The following is an 18,887-nucleotide window of genomic DNA, read 5'->3' as shown; positions in this document are numbered from 1 at the left end:
GCACCTTGATCTCCCGGACCAGCGCAAACCAGGTAGAGTAAGAGCTTAGCCTCTTCACCCCAGGGTGTCCTCCCCCCTCTCTCTCTGCTATATTCCCCTTCTCTCTCATTTTTCTTTACCTTCTCTCTCACTAAAGGTACAAAATCCCTTAAGGCTCTGCAACTAGAATATTTAAATCGCTATGGCCTCTACCACAGTGAATGATTCCATAACTTCAAACGTGTGTGTGTGTGTGTTTCTCTTTGTGAATTTGTGTCCGTACGTGTGTGTCTGTGCTCTAGGTGACAGACCCCCCAGGTCTCCGGGGGTGGATCCGAAGCAGCTGGCTGCAGAGCTACAGAAGGTGTCCCAGCAGCAGGCTCCTCCACCTACCACCGCCACATCCTCCTCCTCCACGACGGGGGGAGAGAAAGGACCCCACTCTGCCATCTCAGGCGCCGCCTCGGCCGCCTCTAGCGCCATCCAGAGTCCGGGCCAGCCGGGGTCGCCCTCCGTCAGCAAGAAACGCCACAGCAGCAAGGTAAACGGGTGGAGGATGATGTGGAGATAAATTGAACACAGGCTTCATCTTCTGGTTGCATGACTAGAACATATTTTATGTTTAAAAGAACTGTCTAATTTTCAATAAACAGGCAATTCTATATTGGCACATACTGTATGTTGTAGCATAATTCTGTACTCATTGACAGTTCTTTACATGCACACACACACACTTGCTGTTTCTAAATGTGTTTCTCTCTCGTCTTCCAGTCTGCGGACGCAGTGAAGACACAATCCCACCCTGTTACTGGAGAGATACAGGTCAGATGACCAAGCCTTGTTTTGAGATTCCTTGACTCACCACTGCTTGTATATCCATGCACTTCATAAGGTGTTTTACTAAGACCGGTCGTCTCGTTGAGATTCCACTGTCTCTTGATTTTGCAGCTTCAAATCAACTATGACAAGCAGCTGGGGAACCTGATTGTTCACGTGCTCCAAGCCAGGAACCTGGCCCCCCGAGACAACAACGGCTACTCCGACCCCTTCGTCAAAGTCTACCTCCTACCTGGGAGGGGGTGAGTCTATTGGATACGCTATGAGTAGGGTTTACAAAATTCTGCTAACTTTCACAAAATTCCCAGGTTTTCCATAAAATCCTGGCTGGAAGATTCTTGGAGTCAGGAGAGAATAAGCGGCTTATACGGAGTCCTCCAAACCGGATTTCTGGAAAACTTGGGAATTTTGGGAAACTTAACAGAATTCTACTACCCTACCAAAGAGAGAAAGCTAGTCTCAAATCGAAACTGAATATCACTCTTTTTTTTTTTAAATTGAAATGAAAGTATATTCAGTTTAGTTTGCAGGCAGGCAGTGAGGAGTGGTATTCCGTTTGGATTCTAGACTAAAGCAGAGAGGTAGGGACAGAAACACTGGAACAAGTCAAGTCAAGGAGAGAACAATCTCTTTGGTGAGAGAAGTTAAGTATACTTCACAGATCACCTATAGTAGCCTACACACTACAGCCATTATGTAACTCTTTCACTTTTCATCCCTGCTCTGTTGCTGTGCTCTGTCCATGTATCTATGCTCTGTAATGTTACCAGAGCATTTCCTTGTCGGATGTGCATCACTGTCAGTTAATAATGAACTGTGTCATATCGCAGTGGAAGCATTATCGATAGCAGTGTTGAATGGTTGTGGTAAAGTGTTACTGTAATTGTGTTAAGTGTATATAAAACACTAGAAAGGTGATTCGTTTAGTTTCAGGGTGTTTCACGTGTGTAAAAGGCCTTATGAATTTCAGGTCATGTAGACAAACGCATTCATACGGAAGAAATGCATAGAACCAAGATTACCATTAAAACCATGGCTAGACCACTTCAAAAGGAAGCCGTTTTGAAAAGCTCAGAACGAACTCCCATTCATCTTAAAATCGATTTACGATTGATTTTAGCTGGCCATGGCATGTTTTGTGTTCTATACACCCACACCTGATGTCAGATCAATTCCATCATGCCACTTTGATAAGCCTGTTACAAGCCTGTCACATGACATGACATGTAATAACCATTCTAGGAACTGTTTCTATGTAGACATTTGATACTTAGTTTTTATGAAGGGAGTCATTAACACCTAATCAGCGTCAAACAACACACATGTAATACCCTAAACATGATGTAAATTATGTTATATTTTGCCATGTAGTTCTGCTGAGTTTTCGCCTTTGCTCTTGTTGCTAGGCGGAATAGAGCAGGGAAATCGATAAGACTCATAATAGCTTGTAATACGATCCACACTGTAGCCGTCTGGATCTCAGTGCTCAATGTGATTATGTCATGTTGTAATCAGCTCTCCCACTTACCCTACCCTTATCTATGGAGTCCTTAGGGACCACTGGACTTTTATAGTGTTACACACATGCATATACAAGCACACACACGCTGGGGGAAAATGCACACTCACAATACACACAGACACATTCCTCTCTCACTGCCCCAACACATATCCTGTGCCCCATGCCCATTTCCCTGTTACTGACCTCCCCAAATACACACACAACACACTGCCCCCCCCCCCACCACACACCTGTACCCTCACTGCTCACTTAACCACCCCCCCCCCCCTCCACCAAAACTACATCCACACACACTCCTACCCCCCTCCCCCTGACACTGACCCTTGTTTTTGTGCTGTTCTTATATTTAATGCATGCTGGACACATTCAGTCAGGTCATGGTTGTCCAGAATGCCAGGTATGTGATTTGCCCACTCTGACTTTTGACTTTGATGGTTGTTGTTAGGTTGTAGTAAGGTTGGACCTGGATTGTGATGACGATTGAGTTGAAGGCTCAGGGCCCAATGCATGTGGAGCTGGTGACGAGCGTATAACCCCAGCAAGTCACTATATACTCACTCTAACACCTTTCCACTCCCATGCATTGTACACTTCTGCCCTATGCCCTCATATTGTTCCCTACCTCCTTAGATTGTGTTCTAATATGCATACTACAGTAGACTCTACCTCTAATCTCTACGATATGACCTAACATATGATTCCCCACTTTCCCATAACTCATTTCCCTACATGTCCGTCAGACATATAAAATACCCTAAATAGTTTTTCTAACATTGTGTTTTACTTTGTACTTCACCCTGACGTTGTTCTTGGTATTGTGATTTCCGTTGTATCCAGTGTTGTTCCTTAAAGTCTTCCATTTTAATTGTGCCCTAAATTGTTCCGTACACCCTTACATTGTGCCCTACATCTTAACATAGCTCGCTACTTCCTTTCATTGTGCCCTGCACCCTAACATTGTGCTATTGTGCTCTGAATTTCTGTGTTTTGTGTGTGTGTTTTGTGTTTTGTGTTTTGTGTTTTGTGTTTTGTGTTTTGTGTGTGTGTGTGTGTGTGTGTGTGTGTGTGTGTGTGTGTGTGTGTGTGTGTGTGTGTGTGTGTGTGTGTGTGTGTGTGTGTGTGTGTGTGCATACCTTGCTAATGGCCTGCTCTGTCTACGTGTCTGTGTGTGATTCCAGTGCTGAGAATAAGAGGAGGTCAAAACAAGCTGGCCAGAGTCTGAACCCAGAGTGGAACCAGACTGTTATCTATAAGAACATCCACCTGGAACAGGTACTGGTACAGTATCACTCACTGCTTTTGGAATAAACACAATGTCCTGTGTGTTTGACGTGTGTTGGTTACTGTGAATACTGCATTTGTGAGTTTAGAGGAATAATAATGTGTGTGTGTGGTGTGTGTGCGCTGTGTTTCAGCTGAGGAAGAAGCTGCTGGAGGTGAGCGTGTGGGACTACGACAAGTGCTCCTCCAACAACTTTCTGGGAGAGGTGAGAGAGAGAGACATGCATTTTGTCCATAGCACTTCCGTGAGGGTGACATACATTACTGTGATGCTGCTGTAAGTTACCTATAAGTAGCAGCCATCCACTATGTGAGGTTGATGTTAAAGGGGATGTGTGTGGGTGTTCGTCTAGGTGTTGATGGACCTGTCCAACACAGCTAACATGGATAACGTCCCACGCTGGCTCCCTCTGAAGGAACAGAGTGAGGGAGAGCACCACCGGCGCTCCCTTTCAGCACAGGGGCGCCAGCACTCCCCCAAGCCCCCCTCGCAGCACGCCTCCCCCAAAACCCCCGCCCACGGGAACCAGGACTCGCCCAAGTCGTCGGTCATCAAGAGCCGGAGCCACGGGATCTTCCCTGATCCAGCCAAGGGTAGGAGAGGTTCTGTCTTTCCCTTCCCTCTGGCCTCTTAGTCATCATGAACAACCTACCCTACTCCTTTCTCTCTATCTGTACCTGTTCTGGTTCTCTCTCCCTTTCTCCTTTGTTCTCTTTATTTCTCTCTCTCTCGTTTTCTCTATCTGTCTTTGTCTCTCTCGTCTATCTCGTTTTCTCTATCTGTCTTTGTCTCTCTCTTCTCTCTCGTTTTCCCTATCTGTCTTTGTCTCTCTCTGTCTGCCTATCTATCTCTCTGCCTGTCTCTCTCTCTCTGTCACTCCTCCCTCACTATTCAGACTCACCCATTATAGCTTCGGATTCATGCTCTTTGCTTTGCCATGTTTTTATTTTCTGCTGTTGCCATGACTCCACTCAGCTCAGACTTTTCCTACTCTCAGCTTCCTCCATTCCCGTCCTTACACAACATGGCCATGGAAGGCTTTGAAAACAACCCCCACCTCCTCAGTCTTAACCCCAAACTTCATTGGAAAACCCCAAATTTAAGTGGAAAACTTATGTGGCCCAAACAATTGGAAAATACCCACTTCCAAAGGGTCATTTAAAAAGGGCGCTACAGAATGTGGCATGTAGCTTAGTAGCTATCTAGCCCTGATGTAAAAACAGAAGAGCACAACAACAGATGGTAGCTTTAATGGTAATGATAGATGGTAATTGGTGAATTTGGTTGTTCTAGACACGCAGGTGCCCACTATTGAGAAATCTCACAGTAGCCCCGGCACATCGAAGCCTTCCCCGTCCGAGGGCCACAGCCAACATACGCCACGTGCGGCTCCACGTGCGGCGCCTCGCAAAAGTGCAAGGCAACACCAGCAGGATGGCGACGGCGGTGTCGCTGTAGCAACGGGTGAAGCTCCGGCTCCGCAGCAACAGCACCGCCTCCAACCAAGTAAAAGACGCAAATAAAGCCTCCGCAGCATGGCCGCCTCACGCTCATCTGTTCCCCCTTCTGTCCAGTTTGAGCTGTTTTCTTTGTTTTCTCTTTTTTCCCCTTTTCCTTCTATTTTTTTACCCTCCTTTTTTTATTTTCCTACTTCTGGTGCCTTCCGTACTCCCCCCTCACTGCTTCTCTTCTGTATGTTCCCACGGTGTGTAGATCCAGCATCATACTTACCATATTCTAGCACTTCTTGTTTTAGAGTTTACACTTAAGTTTACTCCTAAGTTTACCCTGTTTCAATGAACCTCCAGAGCCACAAAGATTGCTGTTAAAAACATTTTTATACTTCACTGGATAAAAGTTTGATAAAGAGGAAATATACAATTACTACAATTAAAGTAATGTTTCTAAAAACAGACACTAAACCCTCTGTTAAATTATGTCATAAATTGGAACTAAACGTTTAAATAACGAATCATAAGGTTGCAGGCTTAATCATCCTCCCTTAAACCAAGTTTGTTTCAAACATTATTTTAAATGTTCTTGTATTATTTAATTTTGTAAGACAGTTAACAGAATGTCACAGAATGACAATGATAATCTTAAACAAGACTGACTCCCGACAAACAAGTAGGGCTTCTGAAAAGTCACTTTGGGACCACTTGTCAATCAGTGTCCGAACACAGCACCACTGCCAGGGCTCTCACATGACTAATCAAGCCAATGACTACCATGGTACACACAGTAGACTCAGTAGATTAGTAGACACAGTATATTTGATTCAGTTTGGACTAGCCATGGTGTCATGGTCCAAGAGAGGGAAGGCTAGGAATTACACTTAGATATCACTTGAATCGTTTGAACTACCTGATCCAAGCATTTACAACGATGAACTCAGAAGAAAGTCTCCCAACCTAACCCTCTCCCTCCGTTTAAATTTCATTATCCCTTTTTTTCCCTGTGTTTTGGACTTATTTTGGTTTCTGTTTTATACCAAAATGGCCGACTTTCTGAAGCTACTCCACTCGGATATGGCTGTGCATGCAGTCCGCTGCCCCTCTCCCACCCACCCTTTTTTATTTTTGGACCACAATGCACATCAGTAGACGCCCCACGCCCCACGCCCCACGCCCCACGCCCCACGCCCCACGCCCCACGCCCCACCCCTATGTGATGTGGAGGGCCGGGGCAACTGTGCACCGCGCACTGTGGCTGCATGTGACTGACAGTAAAGCTGGTTTCAATGGTGATGATATTCCTGCTTTCTGAGTCTCCATCTTGCCCGCCCCCTGCCCCCGGCCTTGACCTCTGCCCTCTACCCCCTTGGCGTGACCCTGTCCTGCGCCTGCGCCCCTTACCCCCTCCAGTCTCCTACCCCCCAGCCCAAAGAGGCCGCCTCTCCCTGAGGCACCACAGACACACCATAGTGGGCGTGCTCACCATTCAGAAAGCCCAATCCGATTCGCTCCCCGCCCCGCCGGGCCCGGCAGCATCAGCCAATAGGAGCCAAGCAGACGGCAGACACATGACCTTCAGGAAAGCCATGTCTGAAGAGAGGCCACAGAGGGAAGGAGGTGAGAGTCGCACGTCTCTGTCGTGTGACTGACTGCAAAGATTGTTGCAGCCGGAGAGAGACAGGCTGGGATACTACTAACGCACACCTGCAGAAAGAGAGAGATCTGACACAATACAACAGACAAAAAGAGATCTGACAAGGTACAACAGACAGAAAGGGATCTTAGGAGAGATTGTGACCAGAGAGAGAGAGAGAGAAAGAAAGAGCTAACACACAGCCACACAGCCAGCCACACAGCCAGCCACACAGCCAGAGATTCATGCAGCGAGACACAATTTCTTAATGACCGCGGACACAGTTTGCTAATACCAGGAAATAGACTATCAATCCAGGGCTCCGGCATTGTTCCCTAACCATAAATCAGGCTTTGACAGCAATTACCATAAAACCATTAAGCAATAAGGCCTGAGGGGGTGTGGTATATGGCCAATATACCATGACTAAGGGCTGTTCATAAGCATGACACAATGTGGAGTGCTAGGACACAGCCCTTAGCCGTGGTATATTGGCCATATATCACAAACCCCCGAGGTGCCTTATTGCTATTATAAACTGGTTACCAACGTCATTAGAGGAGTACAAATAAATGTTTTGTCATACCCATGGTATACGGTCTGATATAACACGGCTGTCAGCCAATCAGCATTCAGGGCAGTTTATAATAATTTATAAAGTACCTGTACACTTTTTTACTCCGTTTTTTTCACTTGGTATAGTATTAGCAAACGTTTATTTTTTCTTGTCGTGTCGAGAGGCCTGAGAGAAGAGCGTCGGCATAGATCCAGTTTCATGTCACGTGACTCACACATCCCACGCCACGCCATTCACAACCGACCAGTCATACTCTATATCTATCTCACCACTGCACTATGTAACAGAGGTGGTTTTGTGTATAACCTTGCCAGACCTAAAGAAGTGATTTTAACTTGTTTTGGCATTTAGATCTCAGAGCTACTGCCTAGGCTTTAGCTCAGCTGGCTAACACAGTCTTGTGGAACAAAGAAGACCCAGGTCAAACCCAGTCAGTAACACACTTACTTACTGTAGAAGTTGCTGTGAATATAAACAGTGCATTTATTATACGTAACTTTTGCAAAGCAAACACATATATAGGCATTTAAACAATTCAAGTTTTGAAACTATAATCAGTTACTAAGATGTAATTGTGATTATTGCATAACAAATGTAAAATTGCTTATAAGTAACTTTACACCAATGTGTTTTAGAGTAAAATGATTAGTTATCCCCACAAAGCCGAGACACACACTTAGTCCAACATTTAGTTTACTAACGCGTAATAGGGTCTGTGGGCCTTTTGTTTGGTCTGTTGTGAACATATTTATGTTGCTTAATGTTTGATACTGTTTCTCTGGATCGTTATGTGTCTATGTCCTTGTGTTCTCTCTGTGTGTCCAATGATGAAGCAGTTTGAAAATGTTGTCCTGTTTATGTGTGAGAGATGATACTGTATGTATGCTACTACATCTGCCCATACATGTATGCTTCATGCCTGTCTTCTATAGTATTGTGGTGCTATTCATAATAACAATTTGGTGTGTATTGGAGGAGAGGTGTTGGCTGCCCTTATTCTGTAGATAAGACACACACACACACACACACACACACACACACACACACACACACACACACACACACACACACACACACACACACACACACACACACACACACACACACACACACACACACACACACACACACACACACACCATGTTATGTCACGTAAAGTGGAAGAGCTATACATCACACTCAAAGTGCTAAATAATATTTAATATGGTAACGGTAGGCATGAGTGGTGTAATACTATATCAAAAATGGAACCAAAGGAGACAGTTACACAGGCCTTTATTGAGACCTATAGTGCACCCACATAAGGCAGTACATTCTCAACCAGGCCTATATAGGGCTCCCTCTCTCTCTCTCATGACTTGTGTGGTCCAATCTCCATACAGCACAGCCCGGCAGGTCCGGCGACGCTCCGGTAACAGCCGCCTCATTGGACAGCGGTCTGAGTGGCAGTGCTTACAGCCTATTGGAGGATGAGGGTGGGACTAATGCCGTGGACAGTGCCATCTTCCAGGTCCCTCGGTTGTGAGTTTGGTTATTGTATATACTGTAGTTTACATCCTAATGTTTTGTGCACTCAGTGTGTATATTTCTGTATTTTGATATGATCTTGTTCCGGACAGTGGGAAGATTCCAAATGGCACAGACGTGATGATGTCACCAATGGGCCATATGGACTCTGAGGGTAAGTCACAGTGGTGCGTGTGTGTGCGTGTGTGTGTGTGTATACCACCTGGAGGTGGAAGCGTAATTCTATGGTGTGCATGCATGTGTGTGTATAGGTGTGAGTATGTCCTTGTGAGCTTCAGTGTGTACAGTATGTGTCAACACATCCCTCAGATATAACTATGGTTAGCTGGTCTGCTCTCTAGGGCAGGTTTAGTTGAATCCCAGTGTGAGTGTTGTGATTGGTGTGAAGTCATAAGTCATCAAGAAGTGACAGCACCAGTCACATTCATCTGACCTTATGAGCACACTTCATACAGTACTGACACGTGTCATGGAAGGAACACTAGTGATCAGTGGAGGCTCCTCAGAGGAGAAAGGGGAGGACCATCATCGTTATTGAATATCATTAAAATAGTGAAACATTAAAAAAGTTATCCTTTTTAGATAAAACTATACTAAATATATTCACGTCACCAAATCATTTATTTAAACACTGTTTTGCAATGAAGGTCTACAGTAGACTCAACAGCACTCTGTAGGCAAGCAATATGGTGTAGCCGGAGCACAGCTAATTTCCGTCCCCTTCTGGGTACATTGACTTCAATACAAAACCTAGGAGGCTATTGGTTCTCACCACATTCCATAGACTTACACAGTAATTATGACATCTTCCAGAGGACGTCCTCCAACCTATCAGAGCTCTTGTAGTATGAACTGACATGTTGTCCACCCAATCAAAGGATGAGAGAATTAATCTAGTACTGAAAGCATAAGCTACAGCTAGCTAGCACTGCAGTGCACAAAATGTGGTGAATAGTTGACTCAAAGAGAAAGACAATAGTTGAACAGTTTTGAACAAATTAATTTCTTTAAAAATGAAGGAGAGAGTGATATATTTAGTTGTATTTTTTTTCACTTTCACTTAGCTAGCGAATGCAGCTAGCTAGTTTAGCCTACTCAAACAAACCGGCTCAAACAGAGAGGGATGCAATGTTAGCTAGCTGGATATGGCTATCCAACACTGGAACTTTTCCAAGTTAAGGTACGTTTTTTTCTTATTCATTTATTGCCACAGGGGCCCGCCGGTGTAACTGCTAAACTGCTTGCTGTTGACTGTACACTGTACTGCATGATTATAGCGGGTTTACTAACGCATTAGTTCTAGTAGCTATGTTGACTATGACGTTAATATGGTGACAACGATGTAGGCTGTGTGTAGCAGTTAGCGGTTATGATATGAAGGTTTGGCTTGGATTTTTTTGTTGCCTGGTGACAGGCAGCTAATGTGTTGTGCACTGAAGTCCACAAGCGAAGGGAAAAGGTGAGAGGAGGAGAGCACGTAGATGTGGTAAGGGATTACACAACGATCAAAGGGATCAAAGTGAACTGTGTTTGCATGTGATCACGGGTGTATTCATTCCGCCGATTCTGTTGAAAAAAACATTTGTTAACCTGTTAGGCGGGCTGTCCCGATATCGGTACAACTGTGACAACATCCAACTCAATTGTAGGGCGCGAAATTCAAAATCTATTTTTTAAAAATATTTAACTTTCACATATTAACAAGTCCAATACAGCATTTGAAAGATAAACATCTTGTCAATCCAGCCAACATGTCCGATTTTTTAAATGTTTTACAGAGAAAACACCACATATATTTATGTTAGCTCACCACCAAATAAAAAAGTGGACAGACACGTATGATTATGATTATGATGTATGAATTATGATTCAAGTAGCATGCACAAGCCAGCCTAAATAACCTAGACCCAACCTAAAGAACCTAGAAAAAACTACCTCAGATGACAGTCCTATAACATGTTACACAATAAATCTATGTTTTGTTCATAAAATGTGCATATTTTAGCTATAAATCAGTTTTACATTACTGCTCCCATCATTGCTACAGCATAGCTACAGTCTGAAATCACACGGGAGTAGCCAGAGAAAATACAGACACCAACGTCAACTACTAATTACACCTCATAAAACATTTCAGAAAAACATATGGTGGATAGCTAATGAAAGACAGATATCGTGTGAATAGAGCCAATATTTCCGATTTTTGAAGTGTTTTACAGCGAAAACACAATATATCGTTATATTAGCTAACAACATTAGCTAGCATACGGCAGCATTGATTCTAGTCAAGCGCTAGCATAGCACAGTTCGACAGATATATGAAAAAGCATCCCAAATTGGGTCCTTATCTTTGTTGATATTCCATCAGAATGTTGTAACGGGGTCCATTGTCCAGTACAGTCTTTAGTTGGGTTCCAGAACCAACTATTTCCCTCTTGGTTTAGCAAGCACAATGGCCGTGCGGCGCTAACCTCTCCTTCTTCAAAAAATTCTTCCAAAGCATCACGTCTAAAGTCCAGAATAAATTGCAATAATATAATTAAAGTATATTGAAAAAACATACTTTAGGATGATTTTGTGACATGTATCAAATAATATCGTAGCCAGAGATCATATTCACCTTTATCGAGCGTCTTCCAGGAGCCGAGTCCAGATTCTGCCTCCCGCCCGGAAATTTTTTTTAACTGCGCAGGTCTCACAAGAAGATGTACTATTCAGTCCCTGGAAGAGATATTCGACTCCTTTCAACTCTCACTTCCGCATTACACCCAGATGAAGGCGTATGACGTGTTTCTACGGTCCTAAGTGTCATGACCTTTTATAGACAAGGTCTTAAAGAGAGACATCGCATTTTGGAAATCTCAATTCTGGATAGGAAATGGGCTGTAAAAATAGTTCTGTTCAACTTAGAGAAATAATTCAAACGTTTTTAGAAACTATAGACTGTTTTCTATCCAATAATAGTAAATATATGCATATTGGAATATCAAAAATTTCTTAAGAGGCCGTTTGAAAATGTGCGCATATTTTCCAGTTTTTTCAATATTCACCCTACAGAAGCAAACGGAATGAAGCAGTGATAAACATTCCTGAATTTGTCGAATGAAAACTCTCATATTCAACTGTTGGACTAATGATTACACCCTAGCTCAGCTAGAGGCAGGCAAGAGTGAATGTGTCAATGTCTGTCACTTTGAATGCTCAAATTTCTCTCGACCTGTGCACCTACATTGTAAACTTGCATTCACAGACTAGGTTCTAGCAACCTCATGATGGGTACAGGGAAAACTGTAGTATCATGTAGTAGCTAAACCTATTGCTGTTATATTGAACTGGGTGAATGGAATATGAATGACAGTCATCCAATATGCTGTAATAGAAATAAGGCCATGCTCATGAAAAAAAATAATCGTCCTCCCTCATCTTAAACGGCACCAACGTCCACCGGTGTATGTGAATTAACATTTACATTTACATTTAAGTCATTTAGCAGACGCTCTTATCCAGAGCGACTTACAAATTGGTGCATTCACCTTATGATATCCAGTGGAACAGCCACTTTACAATAGTGCATCTAAATATTTTAAGGGGGGGGGGTTAGAAGGATTACTTTATCCTATCCTAGGTATTCCTTAAAGAGGTGGGGTTTCAGGTGTCTCCGGAAGGTGGTGATTGACTCCGCTGACCTGGCGTCGTGAGGGAGTTTGTTCCACCATTGGGTGCCAGAGCAGCGAACAGTTTTGACTGGGCTGAGCGGGAACTGTACTTCCTCAGAGGTAGGGAGGCGAGCAGGCCAGAGGTGGATGAACGCAGTGCCCTTGTTTGGGTGTAGGGCCTGATCAGAGCCTGAAGGTATGGAGGTGCCGTTCCCCTCACAGCTCCGTAGGCAAGCACCATGGTCTTGTAGCGGATGCGAGCTTCAACTGGAAGCCAGTGGAGAGAGCGGAGGAGCGGGGTGACGTGAGAGAACTTGGGAAGGTTGAACACCAGACGGGCTGCGGCGTTCTGGATGAGTTGTAGGGGTTTAATGGCACAGGCAGGGAGCCCAGCCAACAGCGAGTTGCAGTAATCCAGACGGGAGATGACAAGTGCCTGGATTAGGACCTGCGCCGCTTCCTGTGTGAGGCAGGGTCGTACTCTGCGAATGTTGTAGAGCATGAACCTACAGGAACGGGCCACCGCCTTGATGTTAGTTGAGAACGACAGGGTGTTGTCCAGGATCACGCCAAGGTTCTTAGCGCTCTGGGAGGAGGACACAATGGAGTTGTCAACTGTGATGGCGAGATCATGGAACGGGCAGTCCTTCCCCGGGAGGAAGAGCAGCTCCGTCTTGCCGAGGTTCAGCTTGAGGTGGTGATCCGTCATCCACACTGATATGTCTGCCAGACATGCAGAGATGCGATTCGCCACCTGGTTATCAGAAGGGGGAAAGGAGAAGATTAATTGTGTGTCGTCTGCATAGCAATGATAGGAGAGACCATGTGAGGTTATGACAGAGCCAAGTGACTTGGTGTATAGCGAGAATAGGAGAGGGCCTAGAACAGAGCCCTGGGGGACACCAGTGGTGAGAGCACGTGGTGAGGAGACAGATTCTCGCCACGCCACCTGGTAGGAGCGACCTGTCAGGTAGGACGCAATCCAAGCGTGGGCCGCGCCGGAGATGCCCAACTCGGAGAGGGTGGAGAGGAGGATCTGATGGTTCACAGTATCAAAGGCAGCCGATAGGTCTAGAAGGATGAGAGCAGAGGAGAGAGAGTTAGCTTTAGCAGTGCGGAGCGCCTCCGTGACACAGAGAAGAGCAGTCTCAGTTGAATGACTAGTCTTGAAACCTGACTGATTTGGATCAAGAAGGTCATTCTGAGAGAGATAGCAGGAGAGCTGGCCAAGGACGGCACGTTCAAGAGTTTTGTAGAGAAAAGAAAGAAGGGTGTTAATGTGTGTGTATGTGTGTGTATGTGTATGTGTAGGTAAGACCCAGGTAATGGGAGAGATCAAGATAGCTCTGAGGAAGGAGCTGAAGACAGAGGGAGACCAGCTGGTGTTGGAGATTCTTCAGTGCAGAAACATCACCTACAAGTTCAAGTCTCCAGACCACCTGCCAGGTACTGCTATATGCACATGTGCATTACACACAAACATGTACACACACACACACGTTTACACACTCATGTCGATACACATTCGCTCGCACACACACGAACACTCAAATGGTACAGATACATGTGAATTCAGGTACACACACATACACACGCACGCACGCACGCACACAGACACACAAACACACAGACACACAGACACACACACACTGTTTCAGAAAATAGAAGATAACTCTTTTGTGACAAATGTAGTGTGTGTTTATATGAGTGCATGTGTGTGTGTGTGTGTATCTACAGACCTCTATGTGAAGCTGTATGTGGTGAACATTGCGACCCAGAAGAGGATCATCAAGAAGAAGACCCGGGTATGTCGTCACGACCGCGAGCCCTCCTTCAACGAGACCTTCAGATTCTGCATGAACCCCACCGGCCACTCTCTGCAGGTCTGTCTGCCTGTCTGCCTGCCTGAATGTCTATTTACATCGTGCATCTCTTTTCTTGTCTTAGATACTGTTATATGTCATTTAAAGTATAATACGTAGGATGCTTGTGTGTGCTCTGTACTGCTGCCCACTATATCACATGCTCTGTGTGTCACGCTGGATATGAACTATTGTGACAGAAAGTTACATAAATCGAGTAGCCGGCCAGCTCGCACGCTCGCAATGTTTGGTCCTGGTTACCAAGAATACTCTGGATAAAAGTGTATGCTAGATGTCTGTTCTAAACATGACTCTTCTCTCTCAAATCAAATTGTATTTATCACAAGCACAGAATACAACAGGTGTAGACCTTACAGTGAAATGCTTACTTACAAACCCTTAACCAACAATGCAGTTTTAAGAAAATACAAAAAAAATACCTAAAATTAAAAAGTCAGAGATAAGAATAACAAATAATTAAAGAGCAGCAGTAAATAACAGTAGCGAGGCTGTATACAGGTACCGGTACAGAGTCAATGTGCGGTGGTACCGGTGTCGAGGTAATTGAGGTAATATGTACATGTACAGTACTGTAGGTAGAGTTATTAAAGTGACTGTGCATAGATAATAACAGAGAGTAGCAGCAGCATAGGGAGGGGGGGGGGGGCAGTGCAAATAGTCGGGGCAGCCATTTGATTAGCTGTACAGGAGTCTTATGGCTTGGGGGTAGAAGCGGTACACTGTCCAACTCTTCTTGGTGTCTAACTCTCCTCTGTCCAGCTCTTGTTGGTGTCTAGCTCTTCTCTGTCCTGCTCTTCCTATTGTCTAACTCTTCTCTGTCCAGCTCTTCTTGGTGTCTAACTCTCCTCTGTCCAGCTCTTCTTGGTGTCTAACTCTTCTCTCTGCTCTGTCCAGCTCTTCCCTGTATCTAACTCTTCTCTCTCCTCTGTCCAGCTCTTCCCTGTGTCTAACTCTTCTCTCTGCTCTGTCCAGCTCTTCCCTGTATCTAACTCTTCTCTCTGCTCTGTCCAGCTCTTCCCTGTGTCTAACTCTTCTCTCTCGCTGTCCAGCTCGTCCCTGTGTCTAACTCTTCTCTCTCCTCTGTCCAGCTCTTCCCTGTGTCTAACTCTTCTCTCTGCTCTGTCCAGCTCTTCCCTGTGTCTAACTCTTCTCTATCCTCTGTCCAGCTCTTCCCTGTGTCTAACTCTTCTCTCTCCTCTGTCCAGCTCTTCCCTGTGTCTAACTCTTCTCTCTCCTCTGTCCAGCTCTTCCCTGTGTCTAACTCTTCTCTCTCCTCTGTCCAGCTCTTCCCTGTGTCTAACTCTTCTCTCTGCTCTGTCCAGCTCTTCCCTGTGTCTAACTCTTCTCTATCCTCTGTCCAGCTCGTCCCTGTGTCTAACTCTTCTCTCTCCTCTGTCCAGCTCTTCCCTGTGTCTAACTCTTCTCTCTCCTCTGTCCAGCTCTTCCCTGTATCTAACTCTTCTCTCTCCTCTGTCCAGCTCTTCCCTGTGTCTAACTCTTCTCTCTGCTCTGTCCAGCTCTTCCCTGTATCTAACTCTTCTCTCTCCTCTGTCCAGCTCTTCTTGGTGTCTAACTCTTCTCTCTGCTCTGTCCAGCTCTTCCCTGTATCTAACTCTTCTCTCTCCTCTGTCCAGCTCTTCCCTGTGTCTAACTCTTCTCTCTGCTCTGTCCAGCTCTTCCCTGTATCTAACTCTTCTCTCTCCTCTGTCCAGCTCTTCCCTGTGTCTAATTCTTCTCTCTGCTCTGTCCAGCTCTTCCCTGTGTCTAACTCTTCTCTCTGCTCTGTCAGCTCTTCCCCGTGTCTAACTCTTCTCTCTGCTCTGTCCAGCTCTTCCCTGTGTCTAACTCTTCTCTCTCCTCTGTCCAGCTCTTCATGGTGTCTAACTCTTCTCTCTCCTCTGTCCAGCTCTTCCCTGTGTCTAACTCTTCTCTCTCCTCTGTCCAGCTCTTCATGGTGTCTAACTCTTCTCTCTGCTCTGTCCAGCTCTTCCCTGTGTCTAACTCTTCTCTCTGCTCTGTCCAGCTCTTCCCTGTGTCTAACTCTTCTCTGTCCAGCTCTTCCCTGTGTCTAACTCTTCTCTCTCCTCTGTCCAGCTCTTCCCTGTGTCTAACTCTTCTCTCTGCTCTGTCCAGCTCTTCCCTGTGTCTAACTCTTCTCTCTGCTCTGTCCAGCTCTTCCCTGTGTCTAACTCTTCTCTGTCCAGCTCTTCCCTGTGTCTAACTCTTCTCTCTCCTCTGTCCAGCTCTTCCCTGTGTCTAACTCTTCTCTCTCCTCTGTCCAGCTCTTCCCTGTGTCTAACTCTTCTCTCTCCTCTGTCCAGCTCTTCCCTGTGTCTAACTCTTCTCTATGCTCTGTCCAGCTCTTCCTGGTGTCTAACTCTTCTCTCTCTTCTGTCCAGCTCTTCCTGGTGTCCAATGGGGGGAAGTTCATTAAGAAGACCCTGATCGGAGAGGCCTACATCTGGCTGGATAAGGTGGATGTGCGGAAGCGAGTGGTCAGCTGGCACAAACTGCTGGCTAGCTCTGCTCAGATCCACTCCTAAAGAACCTACTATTAACCTTGTCTATTCTATAGGCTCTTAACTCGCAGAGAGAAAGACGAGGATGGCTAGGGCGCTCGAGTTTACTGTCTCCATCACTGATCCACTCTTTATGGACCAACTGGACATACTCACAGGTCCACCATTGGGGTCGGGGCAAGGACCGTTAGGGTGCGGGAGTTAGACATCTCTTACGTATCCTGTGGATCTTGAGTTTTGGTGTCAAGGGTCAGGGGTCAGCGTTTGAATTGCTTGAGCTGTGACTGGGGATTGGGGAGAGAACCTTTGTTTGACATGCATTTGGCGATAAGGGTAGTGGGTAGGAAGTAGGTATGTGTTTACAGGAAATTAACTTGTGTTTACAGGAAGTAGTGTAGCCAGGGGAGGGAGGACATTGAGGCAACAAAGCAAGAACAGAATCAACCAGGTATTACACACACGCTCACACACACACAGTCACAAACACATTCAAACACAAAGAAAGATGATGGTAAGAGACTGACACATTAATACAGGCGATGGACACGTGCAGATTCTCTCATTGCTTCATTTGACTGGAGATGTTTTTATTTATGAATGACATTATAACTACCTGTGGTATTCCCCTCATGGCTTTGTATATTGTTAGAAGAGTTTAATTCATTTATGAAGCATTTTGGGAATTAAATGTTGAAGATTTATTCTATGGAGATTGCACCTCTTATTTTCGTATTATAATTATGATTATTAGAGTTTTATTGATTATTCTCCTCAATTGTTTAAGTACTGAATGATGAATGAAGAATTTTGAATCCAGGGACGCACAGTATATTTTGTGACATAATCTCACTTTAATTCTATTTCTCGATTTGAAATGATTGCCTCATCTGGCACAAGGTACAAAGCCCTTGGCAAGCATGTTTTTACATTTTGGCACAACAATATTTCCCCTTCTCTACTTTCTCTAGATGTACATTTAGATGCTGATATATCAGATATATTATATAAACATTGTTCTAAGTATAATTGGTGTGGTTTTAACAGACTGGGTAGTATAGTGCACAGGGTCATGTTTATTAGGCACCAAATGGAAGAAAACAGACCGAAACAAGGAGGGACTACCTGCTGTTGTCCAGGAAGAAATGCTCATTTTAGTTTTCAGTTGCAAAATGTTTTAGGTTGGGTGACCTAATGAACGTGACAGTGAAAAGTTGCATTGTTGCCTATGAGGATGACTTTGTATATGGTTGAGTACACTGTCGTTGTGAGAGATAAATAGATATATTCTTATCACAGACAATCCGTTGTGGATGATTGTGGCATAACATATTATTTTTGGAATGTGAAATATTGGGCACAGGTTTTAGCTGTGATTCAAGCCTGTTTTTTCTCCTAGTAAGATACACAGTGAACTGCTATGCATAAGACTAGCGTAGTTCTGACTTCTCCTTACATTCACACATTTGAAATATCTCTTCACATGCACACTGTCATGTTTTACTTAGCACTTTGTCAAGTTAGGGAATGTATAGATGAATATACAGTATGTCCCCACTCATAGATAAATATAATATATATAAGTATATCAAATGAATATATTAAATAAATTATATAGTGATATATTATAGTTATATAATATAGTTGACCATACTTGATTACCCTCTTGGCCTGTGTATAGTAAAGTGTGTCCCATGGTTCATATATCAGGGTCCCCTCCAAACAGTTGTCTATCTATACAAATTCAATGGGTGGGGGAGTTAGTGGATGCGGCATGCTTTGGACTGTTTCTGTTGGTGTGTCTATCTCCATCACGTCTAGGTACTAACTATCCTATTGGGCTCTCTGTTTGTCTATGGGGAGAGGTTGGTAGCTGGGGCTATTGTTTGTAGATGAGTTCAATCAAAGTTGCTTTGATTAAGAAATGCTACAATGATTACATTTTGGTATGTTTGTCATAGTCCTGGTGACACATTTTTTTTGCTATGGGCTGGTGTGCATCTCTAAGCTACGGACCTGTG

The 18,887-nt window shown here is 44.6% G+C and overlaps 1 protein-coding gene across 1 annotated transcript in view; it reads left to right on the top strand.

The window, feature by feature from the left end:
• Window positions 1-16,893, top strand: part of LOC120049164 (protein piccolo-like) — a 72,729-nt gene extending 55,836 nt beyond the window's left edge. Inside the window, exons 13-27 of the mRNA XM_038995392.1 lie at window positions 1-32; window positions 282-520; window positions 751-801; window positions 928-1,058; window positions 2,709-2,735; window positions 3,517-3,610; window positions 3,754-3,825; window positions 3,973-4,213; window positions 4,914-5,126; window positions 6,485-6,691; window positions 8,667-8,805; window positions 8,904-8,965; window positions 13,779-13,913; window positions 14,205-14,350; window positions 16,750-16,893. The exon at window positions 1-32 is cut by the window's left edge and continues 36 nt beyond it. Of these exons, the coding sequence (XP_038851320.1) occupies window positions 1-32; window positions 282-520; window positions 751-801; window positions 928-1,058; window positions 2,709-2,735; window positions 3,517-3,610; window positions 3,754-3,825; window positions 3,973-4,213; window positions 4,914-5,126; window positions 6,485-6,691; window positions 8,667-8,805; window positions 8,904-8,965; window positions 13,779-13,913; window positions 14,205-14,350; window positions 16,750-16,893 (1,933 nt within the window). The remainder of the gene's footprint in view (window positions 33-281; window positions 521-750; window positions 802-927; window positions 1,059-2,708; window positions 2,736-3,516; window positions 3,611-3,753; window positions 3,826-3,972; window positions 4,214-4,913; window positions 5,127-6,484; window positions 6,692-8,666; window positions 8,806-8,903; window positions 8,966-13,778; window positions 13,914-14,204; window positions 14,351-16,749) is intronic.
• Window positions 16,894-18,887: the final 1,994 nt, after the last annotated feature.

This window comes from Salvelinus namaycush, chromosome 6 (genome assembly GCF_016432855.1).
Source record: "Salvelinus namaycush isolate Seneca chromosome 6, SaNama_1.0, whole genome shotgun sequence".
Classification (NCBI taxonomy): domain Eukaryota; kingdom Metazoa; phylum Chordata; class Actinopteri; order Salmoniformes; family Salmonidae; genus Salvelinus; species Salvelinus namaycush.
Note: the sequence above shows the minus strand (reverse complement) of the source record. Positions and strands in the feature narration are given on the sequence as shown.